Source organism: Capsicum annuum, chromosome 12 (assembly GCF_002878395.1).
Source record: "Capsicum annuum cultivar UCD-10X-F1 chromosome 12, UCD10Xv1.1, whole genome shotgun sequence".
NCBI lineage: Eukaryota > Viridiplantae > Streptophyta > Magnoliopsida > Solanales > Solanaceae > Capsicum > Capsicum annuum.
Window position 1 is genome coordinate 10,011,229 of NC_061122.1, and position 20,233 is coordinate 10,031,461.

Consider the following 20,233-nt stretch of genomic DNA (forward strand, 5'->3'; position numbering starts at 1 on the left):
ATAAAGTTGTCCTTGAATTAGGAATTTATCTGAACTTTCTTCAATAGAAAATTAAACTATATATATAGTTAATATTAATTTTTATATATGTAAAATATATGTTGAACGCTTTTTAATTTATTCGTATGTTTATTTATAATTTTTTAAAAAAAGAATTCTAACTCCGTCACGGTTCTAAGTGAAGTACTAGTTGTGGTCAAATGACCAAAATGGTAATTCCACTACCTAGTCAAATGAAACCATTTGCCTATATAATTTCTTCTTCTTCACTCAAGATGAAGCGAAATTCCATAAAGGAGCAGAGCAAATACTTGCAACAATTATCAAAAAATGGACAAAGGAGGATGTCTAACATACGCTTTAACCATCACAATTCTAACATGCACACTTTCTCTATTTTCCTTCCACCATACAACAACAGCACAAGAAGACTTCAAAATCCGGCAAGTCACCGACCAAAACCACCAAACAACAACCGCACACGGCGGAGACAACCATCACAACCACAATCATAACTACCTTGGTATTTTAATTCAATTTTATCATAATTGTCTCTTACTTCGAAAAGTTTTTCTGAAATTTTGAAGTTATGTAAATAAAAGATCTTTTTCTTCTCAAACATAATACAATAGTATTCCTAATATAGTTGTTTAAGAAGTTCGTTTATTTGAGATTTTTTCTCAAATAATTTTTATGTCTTTTAGTATAATTTGTATACTATGTAGATCAGTTGGTCAAATTTATATCATTTTACTCACCTTGGTTTTTTAATTTATGTGGCATACTTTTTTCCTTCCATGCACAAAGAAATCAAATCTTTTTGACACGTTTCATTTAATCCTCATTAGGTCCCAATTAACTAGAAAAGTCCATCAACAGCAGCGCTGAAGTGACTTTACTAAGGGTATGCATGTTAGGAAACATATGAGAGCCATTTTTTATTTTTTTAACTCGTCTCCAATCAAATATCAAATATAATTACGCCACACAAATTGGGATGGGGATGGAGGGAGTATAAAGTTTCTGTAGTTTTCTTTGATCATCTGATTTATTGCCTTTGTAATTTATAATTTTGTAATGGAAAACTATTAGCTTACACATGATGCAATATCGATTTCGACCCTTACGGCCTTACCCTTAGGAAACATATCAGAGTTATCTTTTATTTCGGTAACTATTTAATGGCACCTTTTTCATTTAATCCTCATTAGGTCCCGATTAACTAAAAAAGTCCATCAAAAATAGCACTAAAGTGACTTTACAAAGGGAATGTTAGGAAACATATTAGAGTTATTTTTTTTTTCTTAAACTCCGCCTCCAATCAAATTACGGCACATAAATTGGGATTGGGATAGAGGGAGTATAAAGTTTCTATAGTCTTCTTTGATCATCTGATTTATGTCTTTATAATTTGTAATTCGCAACTACTAGCTTACGCATATTTATGACGCAATATCAATTTCGACCCTTACGGTTATCTTCTTTTATTTCTTAAACTCCGTCTCTAATCAAATTAGGCCACATAAATTGGGATTGGGATGGAGGGAGTATAAAGTTTCTATAGTTTTCTTTGATCATCTGATTTATAATTTGTAATTCGCAACTATTAGCTTAGGCATGGCGTAATATCGATTTTGACCCCAACAGGTACTCCAGCGGAGCATCGGTTCAAGTCCTTCATACAACAATACGACAAAAAGTACACCACACGGGAAGAGTACATACATCGTCTTGGCGTGTTCGTTAAGAATCTCATAAAGGCAGCTGAACACCAAGCGTTGGATCCTACTGCTGTGCATGGTGTTACGCAGTTTTCCGATTTGACATCGGAGGAATTTGAGAGGATGTATATGGGTGTTAAAGGTGGTGGTGATCGGAGTCCTCTGTTGGGAGAGGTTGGATCACACGCGCCGCCGTTGGAAGTGAAGGACTTGCCGGAGAGTTTTGATTGGAGAGATAAAGGTGCTGTTACTGAGGTGAAAATGCAGGTGAGAATTGTATGATATATAATGTTGGTAGTTAGTACTGTAGAAGCTAGATTTTCTTGTCCTATATATTACCTATATATTGATTCCTTTGCTTACATTATCATATTATTTGTTGTTGTTGCTACATGGCTTTTTTGTTACTAAATTTGCTTTATCATGGGTGGAACAATCATCCTGATTGGGGTTTCCGCATTTGAAAGTCCTCATACAACAAGTACTTTATGCCTCCGACTTCAAAAATGTCGGACGAATGTGTGTCCGATCCTTAATGATGTATTTTTGAAGGATTCGATATGGGTGCCCCACATTTTTGGAGAGTCCGAGCAATTTAGGCCAGCTATATCAAAGGGTGGTCATGTGCCCACCCTCCGTCGGAAATTATATAAGCTAACTTTTAGCTATTAGGAGCGTGTTATGAGATGCAAAAATTGAAATAGGAGGAGTAATAATTAGTGGTCATATTGTAAAGATTTAGTAATTGCTCTATGGATTGCATCTGGTATAAGAAATCATGATAATATGAAAGCTACCAGTCTTGCCACTGATGATCTTAGTTTTGTAGTTCACAATTATAAAACCAAAATTACAGCCTATGTCATTTTTGTTTCACACTATTGAAATTAGCAAAGCAGTTTCGATCTTTGCCTTGAATTTACTGTATAGAGCTGGTTAATTTGAATAGTTTGTTTTGTGTCAAGTGAGTTAAGGCACATTAGGTTTGTATGTTTAAAGGAAAACTCAAAACAATTACTACAAGAAACTACCACTATATCGTTATATCGATACATGTTAAGAGATGCAATATTATAGTATTTCATTGTTTGGACAAATGACTTGAAGGTTATACTTAGAACTATACTATTCTGGTACACAAGTTGGCAAACAAATTTGTTCAGCTGTAGTTACGAGCTAGTAAGTGAAACATGATGTGGTTTCTAGTGATGTACACACATACTGGCAATGCAGGGTACTTGTGGGGCATGCTGGGCGTTTAGTACGACTGGATCCATTGAAGGCGCCAACTTCATTGCCACCGGCAAGCTGCTAAACCTTAGTGAACAACAGCTTGTAGATTGTGATCACACGGTTAGCTCTTCTCAGATTTGTATATCAAGTGTCTTGCTTTGTGCCTTTGTGTAGTACTAATTACATTCGTGACCAATGACCGCTCTTTTTTCTCTTCGGAAGTGTGATAAGAAGGATAAAGAGTCTTGTAATTCCGGATGCAAAGGAGGCTTAATGACAAATGCATACAATTACTTAATCGAGGCAGGAGGAATAGAAGACGAAGATTCTTACCCATACACTGGCAAACGCGGTGAATGCAAGTTTCAACCGGACAAAGTCGCTGTAAAAGTCTCCAATTTCACCAATATTCCCGTCGACGAGCAACAAATTGCTGCTTATTTAGTCAATCATGGACCTCTTGCAGGTAAGCGCCCCTCGTCTCTCATATCTCTTGATACGATATGTGCAAACATTTCTTGATATGGTGTGTGCAACTAGACTAATGGGTACTTAGCTTGAACGTTTGTTTTGTGTATAGTCGGTTTGAACGCCGTGTTTATGCAAACGTACATCGGAGGTGTATCATGCCCATTAATATGCGGAAAGAGGTGGGTTAACCATGGAGTTTTGCTTGTCGGTTATGGCTCGAAGGGGTTTTCAATACTGAGATTGAGCAACCAGCCATACTGGATCATAAAGAACTCGTGGGGAAAACGATGGGGAGAACACGGCTACTATAAACTTTGTAGAGGACATGGCATGTGTGGGATGAACACAATGGTTTCAGCTGTTATGACTCAAACCTCCTAAGAAGATGAATTATATAACTAGATCTATAGTCTCCCTGCTCCTAAACTCTTTCAAGTTATAAAATAATTTGTAGTGAAGTTCTCTTCTTGAAACTTTTAGGTACATGTCTAAAGGTTTCTTTTGTTTTAGACATGAAAGTTGGCTTGGCCCAACATATACCAATGGATTCTATTATGTGGTTTTTATTGGTTAATTTTGTGAGAGTTTAATGTGTGAGATTTCTTGCTTTGTTATTTCTTGATCTATTTTATCATAACTAGTATATTTTGGTGAAAGATTTTATGACCTAGATTGATTACGTTCATCCAAAATGGTCAATGGATTATTTGTTTGTGCACATAGATTGAATCTGCGGGATTCCTCTCACACCAGCAACAGACATAAAGAAATCTTGTCTATTTAGTCATAAAAAGTGACCTTGTCTATTTAGGCTAGGCTCGGAAGAATCACCCGGTATTTTCTGTGTTAGGATTTTCGTCTTTTGTTGGAATTTGAACTTGGAAAATCATAGGTTTCTATCATTTCATCGCTAGGCCACACCTTAGGCCACACCTTTGGATGCCGTTGGCACCATTATGGTTCAAGCATATACGTAATATATATGCTCCAACTCTTTTGAATTGTCTATGTTGCGCAGAGATACATATATTATATCTATAGGTATACATTTATAGTAAAAGTATACAAAGTTTATACACTTTGTGTATATATGTATTGTAAACTAGAACATCCAAAATTATTGGGCTCGAGTTATTCCTATTTTAGAGGCTCAATGGATGGGCCAAGTTCGTCACATTACTGGTCTGAACTACGGTTCATACAAGTTTTAATTTGTGATAAGGCTTTAGGTTTTTAATCTTGAGTGCTTGTCCATGACATAAGTAGAGAGATCAAAAGGTTTAAAATCATCAATTTTAAGCCATTATTTTTTGAGTAACTTACATAAATCTCTGATAGTTTAAGTAATATTACATAAAAATCTCTGATAGTTTAAGTAATATTACATAAAATCTCGTTTATTTTGCTAATTACATCTTATCCCAAAATTTAATTTTGAACTGGTGATACATATGTTAAGCAGTGATACATATTTAAAAGTGATACATATGTAACAGTATTTTAGGAAGTAACAGATTTTCTCTGATTTTAACAACGTAAATTTTGTCTAAACTGTTACAAGCGTTAAAAATGCAATTTTATTTGACAACAGCTCGACATTGAAGCAAACCACATTAGAAACTCAAAGTTTTTCAATTCTGGAACAAAAAAATCAATATTCAATAGTTTTTTTTTTTCTGAATTTCTTCAATCTTCATTAGCCATTGAAGATAAAATAAACTAACACAAAAGAATTTTAAAGCATAAATCAAAAGCTAACCTCTTTGAAGAAGCTGTCAATTTTTGAAATCAAAGGATGAACGATTACGGTTGAAATCAGTCAGTTAAAGGATGAACGATTACGGTTGAAATCAGTCAGTTGAAGTAATGGGAAATGAAGTTGACTCAAATTTAATTTGTGAGGAAAAAAAAAAAGATGATGCGTAAAAGGATGAGAGAGATAGCGTGAAAAGAGGCATGTGCAAGTTATAGCATATGTATCATCCCTAAATATATGCAAATAGGGATTTTATGTAAATTTTTAAAATATTAAGGGATATTAGGTAATATGGTGTTTTAAATATGAGATTTGTGTAATTTTTTCTTATTTTTATCTATAATTTGATCTATGTGCAAAAATAAGGGTAAATGTCAGGCTCTTTGGCATCAAGCCACGGAATTTTCGTGGGTGCCTTGAATTTTCTCTTGATTAACAAGATTCCCATATAGCTTTTCGAGTTTCCTCGGAGCACTTTACCTTCAAGACTCAGATCTGATCGGTTCCGATATAGGGGTATCGGGACATCGGGTGGAAATTAAAGAAAAGTGGGACATGCAAATATCAAATTATTTATAAATATAATATCTCAAGAAATTGAGATAAATGTTTATAAACTCTAGACGTATCTTTAGGTTTACCGTTAAATATTTGATAAACTTTTTTAATGCGAATACGAGTTTATAAGAAAAGATAGTCAATTAATTTGAGCCGTATTAAGCTACTAATATAGATATACCCCTAACAATTCTATCTTCCAACCACTAATAATAATATATACAATAGGCAAAACAAAAAGAGAAAGGTAAAGAAATAGCATTTCTTGTTTGGCATGAATAATGCAGGCACGAAAGAAGCTTGATTAACAACCAAAATTGTTTTTTTGTGCTATTACAAAAGATACCTAGAAGATGATCTTTCATTAAATATTCCACAAAGTACAATCTGTTTGGTGAATTTTATAAAAGCAACTCTATTTTTTTATTTTTCTTTAAAATTGTGATGTTCGGGTCTATACCTTGACTAATTTCACGGAATACTTGTCACCTCCCACCAGTAACAAGTACCAGGTGATTATGTCTACCAAGGCTAAAACAGATGGAAAGAAATTAAAGTTCTGACCTTCGATTAATTTCTCGAGTTACCTGCCTCCTTCCATCCCTGATTAATCCCACGGGATACCTGTCACTTCCTACCAGCAACAAGTATAGCTAATGCAAATGGGAAGAAATTAAAGTGTCAGCCTCAATTAATTCATGAGATACTTGCCATTTTCCATCCTTGATTAATTCGGGTACCTGCCACCTCCTATCAACAATAGGTATCAGATAATTCTGTCCATCAATAATCCATCAAGACTAAAACAGATAGGAATTAAGATTAAATTTTCCATCCTTGATTAATTCGGGTACCTGCCACCTCCTATCAACAATAGGTATCAGATAATTCTGTCCATCAATAATCCATCAAGACTAAAACAGATAGGAATTAAGATTAAAAAAGATGGGACTAAAGTGCTACTGCAAAAGATGCATATAATCAATCTGTTTGATGAGTCTTTTAAAAGCAACTTATTGTGATCAACAGTTTAGTACTTATTAGTTTGTATTTGACTAATTAATTTTAAAAATATTTTGGAACAATAATTTAGTGTTGATGAACTTTTCGAAAAAGGGGTTTTTGAGGAGAATATATTTGTTTTTGCTTCTTAGAAACAACTTCTATTTTTATTCAAAAAGTAATTTTTTTTTTCTTTTAAAAAAACTGATCATACACCTTAACTTTGAATTACTTTTTTAAAATACCACTTTTAGCTTTAGAAAAGGTTGGCCAAACAAAGGAACAAGCAATTAGTTTATTAATGCGGGATTCCACAAGCTACTAAAAAATATATCAACCAAGAAAGCTACTAGAAAAAGAATTGGCCAATTAAAAAGATCATAAACTCCTAGAATTAAATTAACTAAAAATTTTAGTAAGTTGTAGATTATATTATTCGTGAAAGCTTCAAGTACTTATACACAAACATTGTTAATTTAAATAATTTATTCTATAATATTTTGTTATTATTATTTGTTGAGCATTTTATTGTCATAATTTGATTTGATTTATATATTTTAAAAGTCAGTGCGAATAATTTAATTTGATATTTAAAAATCCCAAACCAACACTACCAAATACACCCCTAATTTCTTTCTCTTTCTTATATTCAATAACAGTTATAGTGAGATGAATATAATTTCTTTATCCTTATTTTAAAGATTTTAGAGATTTCAAATTTAAACCTTATATATAGAGAAATTCTATTAGAAAACATTTCTTCCTAAAATCAATCTATACAAATTCGAATTAATCAAATCTTATACAAGAGATACTTGGATGCTGATGAAAACAAAGAAAACATAGTTGCTTCTCATAAAATGCCGAACAATAAATTAATACTATATATTAGTATCAACCCCCAACCATTAACTATCAGCAGTTGAAACTTAACTACAAATTAATTGATTAATCATGCAAAAATTTTGTTTTCATTTAATATTTTCGTATTAAAGTCTAATTACATTTGATTATTTGAATGACTTATTGCACGGTCCATTTGTGAGCAACGTCTACAACATAATTTTTATTTTTACAATTCAAATTCATAAGTGGAGCCATCATAAAAAAAGAATAATTCTACGCACATTTTTTATAACGTGTAATATGAATATTAAATTTTAATTACTATAAATATCTATTTAATTTTATATATTCTTCATACCACTCAAATCGAAATGACACCAACCATCCCACCAAAGCTAATTGACAACTTTTGCCAAACTACGTAACAAAGTAAAGACCTAACCTCAAGATTTCGAAGTTATCCATTCTATATATTTTTGGTAACAAGGTGTTTTCGTATTTATTTTGCTATTGATATTTTGCCATTTTTGAATAATATATTATAATCTTATCATTTTTGTCATCATTATCCATTTTTACAATTTTTATTAAGGTCAGGAGTATGAGCCCGTTTGGATAAGCTGAAAAAAAACGGCTGAAAAAAGTATTTTTGAAAGTGCTGGACTTATTTTAAAAATAAGCAGTTAAGTGTTTGGATAAAAGTACTAAAACTTAAAAAAAGTTATTGATGTGTTTGGTAAATAATGCTTTTAAGCACTTTTTTTGTTAAAATAACTAAAATACCCTTATAGTTGTTAATAATATATAAAGTTGATTATTATTAATTTTTATTGCTAAAATGATTCAAATTAAAATAAATATATATTTAAAAAATATTTTCATGAATGACTATTAATTTGTGTGCTAATTTTTTTTTTTTAAAGAGTTTAAAGTGTTGAATGTTTGTGTTTGAAAAATATAATTATATATTAAAAGACTATTCATTTCTTCATGGTTACGTTAAGATTTCGTATCATTAAGTTTTTTTTTTTTATTCGAAGCGGGACTAGTTAGCCCATTAATTTATTTGAAAGACAAAATAAGATTGTTGATTAAAGGTAAAATTGGAATAACATATAATTGCAAGGGATAAAATAGAAATTTTCATAGTCAACTTAACATTTCAAAAAAATAAGCACCTATTTGGCTGCTTCTTGATTTTGTTTTAAAAAAAAGTCAAAATCAACTTATTTTAAACAATTTATAACTTCACCAAACACCATTATAAGCAACAAAGTGCTCATAAGTTGATTTGACTAACTTATAAGCACACCCAAACACCCTCACAGTATCTTTTTGATGGTGACAAGCAATATATGATTTGTCAATATACCTCGTGTTTCACGCAAGTAATCAATCATTTACATTAATGTATTAGAATTAAGGAAAATAAATTTAGTTTTAAAATAAAAATTAGATGTACCTGAAAAAACCTAATGATTAATATTCTTTTTTATTTTCTAAAGTGACAAATATCTTGCATTAAACTTATTTAAATAAGTTCACGAACAAAATAAATCAAAAAGAGTATTAGGCCTCAACTCAAGTTAAAATCAATTATTTATATCGACATTATTCATATTGTCTTATTTAAATTTAATTATGAAAAAAGTATTACACTTCAAATTCAAATTAGAATCGATTAATTGTATCAACATTATATTCATGTTGTTTTATTTAAATTTGCCTCAGTTAAATTTTATTAAAATTTGCATTTAAGTATGTAGTATTTTCAAAATTTCAAGAGAGACTAATTTCTCTATTTTTGTAAGACTTAGCAAATGGAGCTATTTAACACATACACTAATAATATTATAGCAAATACGTTCTAAATTAAATTAATCAAGATATATATATAAATTGATTCGATACTATATTAAAATCATTAAAGTAGTAATTTTTGCAATACTTGTTCCTTACAACTTTTTGTTGACATGACTACCAATCAATTATAAACCAAAAATCATTTGTCTCATGCCCCCCACTATAGATCCAATTAGATTCTATTAACTTTTAATTCCAAAAATCCAAATAAAAAGACAAGAATACCCTTATCAACAAAGATGGTGCAGGGTGTTTTTAGTCATTTAACACAACACATAGCTTTATTATCCATTAACAAAGACAACAAAAACAGCCACGTCATGTTGAAAATGATAGAATGAATTTGAGAAACCAAACTGTTGACAGCTGAAAAACATGTTGCTACCTAATCAAGACACCCGAAAAAAAATTAAATACATAAATAAATATTTTTATTTATACTCAATGTCTCAATTAATTCAAATTCACATAAAAAAAAGTTGATTCTAAAGATTAAAATATTCTTTATTAAACACGACTCGATTGACCTAAAATATTTGATTAAGAATGAATAATATTTAACTAGAGATAAATTTGATGATCTAATATTAATACTATAATTTTATTTCATCTGTTCTAAAATAAATGTTATTTTTAATTAAAAATTATCTCAAAATAAGTGACATCTTAAAATTCATGACCAAAATTAGCAGCATGTTTATTCGACACTCTTATATTAAAAGACTACTTCTTAATAGTACTCAATTTTAAAAAGAAAAGATATAATTAATAAAAGTAATTTCGTAAACTAAGATAATCGATACTTACTTTATAACAACAAGAGTAATTGAATTTACTGATACCGTAAACGATATTTTCTTCGTTTCTTTTTATTTGTCATGAAGTTTTTGTCAACTTTGATTAATATCTTAAAATGTATTATTTTACTATATATATATGAAAAAACTTGACAACTAAAATAGAACGGAGCAAATAATAAATAATAAAAGTCAAGAAAATGATTATTTTAATTCCCTTGTAGGACCCATTAAAGAAGTTCATCTATAAATAGCCACTTACCTCCTAGCTTCTTTCTTTCTTTTCTCCCTTTTCTCTTGGCTGCCTTCACAGTAAACTCAAAGGTACTTTTCATTCTCTATTTTCTTTTTTCTTTTCCTTTCGTTTTTTATTTTTTTATTTTTTATTTTTTATATTTTTTAGTATTTTATTTTTCGTTTATATATTTTTATGTTATGTTATGGTGATTCTTGCATGCACTTGTTGTGTTACATTGATATATGATTGTTTAGATGACGCCATTTTACTTTTAAATGTTGGGAACATTCTTAAAGAATTGTGGTTTTTTTGTGTTTTGATTTGAATTGTTGTGAAAGTTGAGTTAGTCAACTAACTGAGCTACTAAGATTCCTATCGAATTTTTTATTTGTTAAGGTAGCCAGCCAATTGAGCTACTATAATTCTTCGGATTTTTTTTAACTGAGCTACTAATTCCTCGAAAGTTTTTGTTGTAAAAAATGTTGGGAACACACTTGAAGAATTTTTGTTTTTTTGTGTTTTAATTTAAATTGCTGTGAAAATTGAGGTAGTCAACCAATTGAGCTAATAAGATTCCTTGGGATTTTTTTATATATTCAGGTAGCCAACCAATTGAGCTACCTAGATTCCTCGGAATTTTTGTATTTGCTTAGGTAGCCAACCAGTTGAGCTACTAAGATTCTTCGGATTTTTTTTTATGTGTTTAGATAGCCAACCAACTAACTAACTGAGCTACTAAGATTCGTCGAAATTTTTTGGCGTGTTCAGGTGGTCAACTTACTGAGCTATTAAGATCTTCCGAATTTTTTGTGTTAAGATCTCCAGCCAACCAAATACCAACTGAGCTACTAAGATTCCTCGGAATTGTTTATGTGTTATATATTCAATGTAAGATGAATTGGTACAAACTGAATTTACTTGTCTATCAAGATTTTTCAAGCTAAGATGAAAATTTTAGTTTTTGGCAGTTGCAATGGGAAGTAAAAATTGATCTTTACACAAATAGTCGGCCAAATTCACTTGTTACTTCTCATAGCTCGATACATAGATTATACGAAGGGGAGCTTTGGAGTAACTGATAAAATTGTTGTCATCTGATCAGGAGGTCACGAGTTTAAGCCGTGAAAATGGCCCCTTGCACAAGTGTAAGGTGAGGCTGCGTACAATAGGCCTTGTGATCCGGTCTTTCCCCGGACCCGGGAGATTTAGTGCAGTGCACTGGGCTGCCCTTTTTTTATACATAGATTTTACATATATAATACATGGATTATACATACGTTATACATCTTCCCGCTATTTTAAGTTTATGCGGTTGAGTGGACGCCTGTTCGGGTTAATTCTTCAAGTACAATTGTGTTTTAGCTGTATAATTTTTGTCAAGATTGATGTAATTTGGCCTTATATAAAAGGATTGACATAATTTAGGCCTTTTGATTTAAGGTTGACTAAGATTCAACATATGTAGCTAGTGGATAATGGGAAATTTAATGTTCTTATCATATATTTAGATTATGTATGTAAAGAATTAAAAGTTTGTTCACTTGTTTGGTTTAGATGAAAGGCTTTTGCAGTGCGGCGGAGTTATTGAGTTAGGGCAATTTGCTAAGTTCTGTTCCATATCGAGAAGGTAACATTTGTAAGTCATTCAAGGATATCAATGTTATTGTTCTATATCGAAAAGGTAACAATCGTAAATCATTTATGAATGTAAATGTTATCGGTTTGAATACTCAAACTAACTGGATAGTTTCTAACTCATGATTAGTCTATGTAACATCGAAACTAACGCCTCCATAGTCATAGGTAGAACTTGTCTTTAATGTTGGGAAAGATACATGTAAGATCTTGCTGCCCTTGGCAGAGAAAAGACATTTTTTTTTCAAGATGAAGGTGTCTGGATTTGAACACACATTTGATTTATTAAGATTATTTGATTATGAACGCTCTCTGGTTAAGATGGTTATTTTTCTGGATCTAAAAGTGTATCATTTCTTTTTATTAAAAAATTAGTAATTTAAGATCAAACAACAACAAAAACAACATATCCAGTATAATTGCAAAAGTGGTTGGGGAGGGCGGGGTAAGGTCTATGCAGACCTTACCCCTACCTTTGACGTGTGGAGAGGTCTATTGAAAAATAGACCCTCCACACAAGAAGTAAATTTAAGTTCAAGCAAAGTAATAATTAAATAGTATGTTGCTAAAATATTAAAGAAAATCTTAATTTGCATTGTGTTGTAAAGATGTGTTTTTGATAAAAATCTCGAAATGTGAGCAGTGGCGGTAGTCAACCACTCTGGTGGCCAATGGTGATGGTTGTGAGGTGATGGCAGGCTTGGTGATGGTTGTGCGGTAATACCTGCTAGAGTGATGGTTGTGGTTAGTGGACTGTGGAAGTAGTGGTTGTACAATAGTGGTTGGTGATGCTTGTGTGGTGATAGCTGTTCAATGGTCGACTGGTCGTTGTCGTGTTGTGTAGTGGTGGTGATCCGATGGTGGTAGTAGTGTTTGGTGGTTGTGGCACTGGTAATAGTTATACTATGTTCACTAGTGGTGGTGGTTGCTCACTGTGGTGATGAATGGTGGTAGTGGTTGTTTGGTGGAGGCTGGAAGGTTATATTTTCCGAGTTCTTTAAGTGAAGAGCAAATAAGTGATTGTAAAAGGGAAAAAAAGCACAAATGCTCTGATGGGGCCGGATATGAACTATTCAGATTAAGACTTCCTTTAAGTTGAAACAAACGGGTCTAAATCCTTCAAGGCTTAAGTGATAATTGATCCCTTTTTTATGTAACCCAAAATGGCGCACAAAATTAAAATATAAATTTCGGCTTGCTTTCTGAACAGAAGCAATTGATATTTCATTGCATTTCAAGATGCAATAGTATGTAAAAGCGTATAGCATCTTTACATTTTTTTTTGGGTAATTTCAGTTCAGAATATGATTCTGTGCATGACTTATTAGCAATTTGTATCCAGTACCTTTTATTGCAATCTCAAGGAGACATTTTAATAAATGTGCAGGTTAGCAACTACTTTTTCATCATCCGGGAAGGGAATGCTTTTTCTGTTCCAAGGGGCCATGGAAGTAGATACTGGAAATTCGTGTTTTATTGACAAGCTGCCTGTAGAAAGATATACATCTACAAGAGAAACAAAGAAAGAAAAAGGCCAGGCAGGTGCACTGAAGCTCCCGCTATGTGGGGGGTCCGAGGACACAAAGAAGCCTTTAGAAAATAACAGAAGCCCTCTTGTATTTGTCAATCACGGTTTGTTTTCTGTTCCTTTTGAGTAGTTAGAAACAAATATCTTTAACTCATCGAGGCAAATGTTTGTATTAGTCAAAGAGTTCCACTTTTTGGTGAACATGCGCTGTTTATGCTACCACTCAAGATGACTTCAAGGAAACAGTCTTGACTTGCAAATGTTTTGTATTAGTAAAGAAGTTTCACTTGTTGGTGAACATGCTCTATTTATGCTATAGCTCAGGATGTCTTTAAGAAAATAATCGAGACTACACAATTCATTTTTTTGTAGAGTGTGGTACCTGTTTCAATGCTTCTCTCAATCAGTCAGTCGGTTTTTCTCTTCCCTCAAACCTCAAAGGTTCACCAGAGCTAGATTGTTGTAGTCCTTTTGTCATAAATTAAGCAACTAACCACTATTAACAGACACTGATAAATCTGCCACTCCCCTGCACATACACATGGGGTCCTCTTCGTCTCCGCATGCATTTTTACAGGAACATAGCTCTCCCAAGTCCATTTTCTTAAAACAAAATCTTCAATTTGAAAGTGGCTTGAGGTCATCAGTGATCCTTAGACTTCTTGTCTAGTTTCTTCACATTTCAATAAATAAATCCTCATTTGAACGAGCTTCCTCCAATTTTGGTGTCCCCGAATTTATAGAAGAGGATACACTTCAGCACAGAAACTCTACGTTGAAGCAGTTACCGTCCTTTGAGATTCTTCTTTTCCTAGCTCATATTCTCACACCTACTGATTTGTACCTTAGCGCACTCACTAAAAATGAACAACGTGAAAGCTCATATTGACTAAAGCTTCTTTTACATTAAAAAACAGGCTTTGTATTCTTGGTGACTTCATTAAAAAGGATGATCCGAACTGTATTAGTCTAGACATTGTGATTTAGACATTGTGATTCTTCTGGTGTTATTAATATGGAATTATTGTTTATGGTACAGCTGCTATTGCATGGCATGAGAACAGAAGAAAATGGGTTGGAGACGTATCAAGGAAGTCAGAAAGGATGCCGAAGGATCCAATTATAAGGTAACGCCTTGCACCCACAGTATACAGAAATCAAACTTCAGAAGAGTCCCGTTTATGTTTCATGTTCGAGATGATAGCTGAAGTTCTTAGTGCTCTTGGTAGTGCCTAGTATTCTCCGTAGTGCCTCAGAGAAATCCTCGGTTGTCAGAGATACAGGGATGAATGGAAGTCTTGATGTTTACAGCACAGAGAAAGATAACTTGTACTTGACTTTCTGACACTCTTTGAATGAGGTAGAAACAATATCTTGCAACTGTCTGCAACGTTGGCATATACAACCATAAGTACCAGAAGAATGTCTAGTTGTCTTCTGCACTACGGTGTTCAGTTAACTGTGGCAATTTCATGTAGAGGTGGTTCAGTGGCTATGCATTTAGGGAACAGTAATGAACATATAAATAGCTGTCCGACAATGGGAAAGCGTAAGGAATTGTATGAGAAGAAACTATAGTTTCCAATTCCATAGGTGCCCAAGTTAGCTTTTACCTTTTATCAAAAGTTGATACTTATGTCAGTCTAATACGGGCTGTAATGCATCAGGAAAGGTCAACGAGCTAGGGAGATAGAGATTTAGTGAACTTGATGTTGCATGGCTTCTGATATTGGCATAGCCATATGATTTGATGCAGCAGATATTTCTCAATCTGAACTGCTTTTCTCTATTTTCTCTAGAGGAAATAAGTTTGCGTGCAGGGCATGAAATGGATATTGCAATGCACGCATTTCTCCATCTCAAAATGGCCAACAGAACATACACTCTTTTATTCTGGAGTGAACAAGTGGTGAGCTTTTACACTTTCTCTGTACATGGCCATCTTGAATTGCACATATGCTATTGAACTCGCATACAATACATATATCTCGATGTTAGTATGTGAATGCAGATATGCGTGCCAATCAGAAAGGAATCCTTGTAGCTCATGATCGGTGGTTAAAGGTTTCGTAAGTTTATTCTAAGAGATAAAGAAAGTATGAGAAAAGGGACGATCTGAGGACAGTGAACTTGAGTGTGTAGTTCAAGAGCATTTAATTCTGAAGTTTGGATAGACTGATGCTTGGTGAGGGTAAATACAGAGTTTAGTTAAAAGCATCAATCTTGAACTTTTTTACTGTAATTCTTAGATTTTGTTCGTGGTCCGAATACATGCCTACATGATATTGGCATAGTGTGGCAATAAAGGGGAGCCCGGTGCATTAAACTTCCGCTATATGCTGGTCCAGTGAAGTATATTGTATGCAAATAAATAACGAAAACGTGTTCCTCCTTCGACTTGGATCGAACCTTTCAATTACTGTTCTTATTTCGTACCACTAGACTGAAAGCTCTACGAATTTCTCATGCAGCTGGTCAACAACCTACGAGGACTTGCTCTCTACAACTGACCGTTTCTCCGAGCCAATACCTTTAACTGTAAGAAATCTTGAAATTTATATTATTCTGTCAGAACTCTGCTCCTTTGCTGTTTCATAAGAATGATGATGATTTGGCTAGTGATAATAGTAATTGGATTTGTTTCTGTATTTCACAGGAGATGGTCGACTTTTTAGTCGATATCTGGCATGATGAGGGGCTTTTCGACTAGATAATTGTGAAGACAGCTTCATCTATGTATCTTGTGCAGATTATTTTACAGACATCGGAAATCTTGTGCATCTTCGAGAGTGTGACGCATAAGATATTTAGCTGGACATTCAACTTCTTCTAGCCATTGATCTTTTATAGGACCTTCCATTTTCTGTGGTACCATTTGTAGTCATTGTCTGGTACCGTTAACAGGCGAACGATCCTCTGAGAGTCTCCTCTGAATTATGTTGTATCAAATATTGTTGAAGTATAAGTACTGAATCTTTCAAGCAGATACTTAAAAATCCTAAGTAAGCTTTGTTTTCAATTATTTGTACCTGTTTATATGTTTATGGTCATTAGCTATTTTTTTGGTCTAGCTTATAAAGTATGTTTGCCGTTACCGTAATATTCATGGAAATCTTTCCAATTTATTGGAATGATACAGAGAAGATTAACAAGGTCCCTGCGCAAGAAGATGATGACGTGATGTGAAATGGTTCAGATTTTTCTTCATAAAAAGTCAATAGAGATTTGTTCAACTTTTATGAAAAAAAATCAATTTCTTTACTTTAGTGTATAGACATTCTCTTGAGCCGGGGGTCTATCGGAAACAGCCTTTCTACTTCATCAGAGGTAGAGGTATGGACTGCGTACATCTTACCTCCCAGATCCCACTAGGTGGGAATACACTGGATTTGTTGTTGTTGTTGTTGAGTGTATAGACATTCTATTGTTGATCGATGATGTAGACATTCAATTGTTTATTAGAGTTGTTTTATTTGTTCTTGTATAGACACTTAACCGATGTTGTTAAAACTTAATTTATTCATATAAAGTTTAAGTTGTTCAGTTTAGAGTTTTAAAATATTTCTTGTAAAAATGAGTTAACTTTTTCTTTTTTTTTATTTATTATTTTTTAGATATTTTTTTAAAAATGTATTTCACAATCTCATTATTATTTCAAGTGAAGTTGAAATTATAAAGTTTACTACTAAAAATTTTGAGGCCTCAAAATTTGGGGGTTTAAAGCAAAGACTTTACTAGCTTTACCCTTGAGCCACCCCCGTAGTATTTATCTAGATTATATACAAATTCTTTCAGAAAAATATTTTTTTACTTACGTATTGAACACGAACACAAGAAAATAAGTTTGGAATTTTTTTTTTTAGAAACAACTTGTTTTTTTTTAGAAAACACCTTTTAATAAACATTATTCACGAAACATATTTTGCTCCATACCGAACACTTACAAGCAAATATTCAATCGTATAACAAGAATGGTGAAATTGTTCCTTAATGGGGCTTTCTGACAGTGAAAAAATAACTTTTATTAAAGATATTGAGAGGAAGACGGCAAAAAAATATCAGAATAATTGTCACATACAATAACATCCCAGCCATGTACTTATTTTAATACTGTCATTCCACAGCTCTTTTTTTTTTTTACTTATTGCTACGTAGTGGTTCTCTTTATTTTTGGCCAAATAAGTAGATATGTGATTATAATTACAATTCATTCAGGAATTAAGGAATTAAGACGTACTTATTCAATAATAAAAAATTAAGACGTATTTGATTGATTGATGTTGTTAATCAACAAATGATACAGAATCCATGAAAGAAACAGAGAATTCTTTAATCAAGAAGAAGAAGAACACTCAAACTAAGAGGAAGTAGAAGCTGTAGTTTAGAAGTCTTGAAAGAGTATTTTATACTAGTACATGAAGGTAGTTTATATAGCAGTTATAACTAACTTTTGTACTATTTAACTTTTGTACTAGTTAGTTAACTAGCTGACTGGAATTTCTAACGAATAACAACTGACTCTTTATATAACATCCACCTTCCCCCCCCCCCCCCCCCCCTTAAGCTAGGTATGGTGAATATGTTGATAACACCCAACTTGCTCTTGAGATGTTCATGCTGTACTTTAGTCAGCCCTTTATTCAGAAGATCTGCAGGTTGATCCTTGGTGTTGATATACTGTGTTGTGATCATACATTGTTGGATTTTCTCCCCTACAAAGTGACAATCTATTTCAATGTGTTTTGCTCTTTCATGGAACATAGGGTTAGCTGCTATTTGTAAGGCAGGTTTGCTGTCATTGGATATTGTAGTAGGCTCATGGAAGATTATTCCAAGGTTATTTAACAATCCTAGCAACCAGGTTAGTTCAGCAGTAGTGGTTGCTAGATTTCTGTACTCAGCTTCTGCTGAGCTTTTGGATATAGTTGTTTGCTTTTTAGATTTCTATGATACCAAAGATTCACCAATTTTAATGATAAAACCTATCACAAATCTCCTAGTTAGAGGACATGCAGCCCAATCTGTATCACAACATACCATTACCTTATCAATTTTCTTGCTAGACATCAGTAGACCTTGACTTGGTTGTGCCTTAATATATCTCATAACCCTGTGAGCTGCATTCATGTGAGATTGCTTGGGATTTTGTAGAAATTGACTCAGAGTTTACACTGGATAAGCAATATTTGGTCTAGCTACAGTTAGGTAGATCAGTTTTCCTATTAGTTTTTGATAGCTTCCTTAGTCAATCAATGGATCATCATCACATGTGTCACCAATATGTTGATCATACTATCTTGAAGTGAGCTTGATATTGTAGTCAATAGGAGTAGCGAATGGTTTTGCTGTTGATAATCTTGTTTCAGAGATGAGCTCAAGTGCATATTTCCTTTGGTGCATAGTAATGCCTTGGCTGGATCTGGCAAATTCAATCCCCAAAAAAATACCTTAACTCTCCAAGATCTTTCATCTTAAATTCTTGTTGAAGCAATTCTTTGGTTTCCTTGATTAGCTCTATGTTGCTGCCAGTTATGATCATGTCATCCACATATATAAGGACCACAATCATACCTTGATCAGACTTTTTAATAAAAAGAGAGTGATCAAATTGACTTTGTCTGAAATTAACCTTCAGTAATACCTCAGATATTTTGATGTTTCATTGTTTTGGTGCTTGTTTCAATCCATACAAGGATTTCACAAGTCTGCATACTTGTTTCTAGATCTCCCCCTGACTTTGAAAGCCTTGTGGCATATCCATATAGATCTCATCTGTAAATCTCCTTGTAAGAAGGCATTATAAACATCCATTTAATGGATGTGCTAGTTCATTGATGCAGCCAAAGATAGAACTGATCTGACAATTACCATTTTCACCACAGGTAAAATATTTTCTGATAATCTATTCCCTCATTTTGAATGAACTCTTTTGCTACAAGTCTTTCCTTGAACCTATCATTTTCACCACTTACTTTGTACTTGATTTTATATATCCATTGATATCCAATAACAGACTTATCTGCAGGTAGTGCCATAACATTCCAAGTTTTGTTTAATTCCAATGCCTGTATTTCTTCATTCATAGCTAGTACCCATCTTAGATCTTTAACAGCTTCATTATATGATTTGGGCTCTGTGATGTTTGACATAGCAGCCACATATGCTCTATATTTTTGAGACAGATGGTCATAACTCATATACTTGTCAAGACTGTAGGGAATATCATGATGAATGTTTAGAGAAACAAAATCTTTCATCCAGCTTGGTGGTTGTGTGCCTCTAGTTGATCTTCTTGTAGGAGGTGCCACATTAACTTGATGAGTATCTTGCTGATCTTGTACTTGAGTAGGTATAGCTGTATGTTAAGTTGGTATATGCAGGGAACTATCTTGTTGTGATGCAGTGCTCAGTTGTGTTCCTTCACCTGGGACATCAGTAGGTAATCTGCATTCTTCCTTTAGGTTGGGAATCTAAGTTCTTGTGTCTATAAACACATGATTGTGTTTGTCTTCTTGAGTGAAAAAAAGAAATACATCTTCATGAAACATCACATCCCTGTTAACAAAGAAGGTTTTGTCAGCAAGA

The 20,233-nt window shown here is 33.0% G+C and overlaps 2 protein-coding genes and 1 pseudogene across 2 annotated transcripts; all 3 read left to right on the forward strand.

Annotated features, from left to right (window-relative positions):
• The first annotated feature begins 266 nt into the window (after window positions 1–266).
• On the forward strand, window positions 267–4,039 carry LOC107851229 (probable cysteine protease RD19D). The gene is made up of 5 exons (XM_016696170.2): window positions 267–523; window positions 1,648–1,988; window positions 2,955–3,074; window positions 3,177–3,420; window positions 3,535–4,039. The coding sequence occupies exons 1-5, from the start codon at window positions 331–333 to the stop codon at window positions 3,804–3,806; spliced, it is 1,170 nt and encodes a 389-aa protein (XP_016551656.2). The 5' UTR covers window positions 267–330; the 3' UTR covers window positions 3,807–4,039.
• A 6,479-nt stretch (window positions 4,040–10,518) lies between these two features.
• LOC107851272 lies at window positions 10,519–16,667 on the forward strand. Its single transcript, XM_016696225.2, has 6 exons — window positions 10,519–10,571; window positions 12,040–12,112; window positions 13,508–13,752; window positions 14,688–14,775; window positions 16,120–16,186; window positions 16,305–16,667. The coding sequence occupies exons 3-6, from the start codon at window positions 13,542–13,544 to the stop codon at window positions 16,356–16,358; spliced, it is 420 nt and encodes a 139-aa protein (XP_016551711.1). The 5' UTR covers window positions 10,519–10,571; window positions 12,040–12,112; window positions 13,508–13,541; the 3' UTR covers window positions 16,359–16,667.
• An 87-nt stretch (window positions 16,668–16,754) lies between these two features.
• LOC124889823 lies at window positions 16,755–16,850 on the forward strand (annotated as a pseudogene).
• Window positions 16,851–20,233: the final 3,383 nt, after the last annotated feature.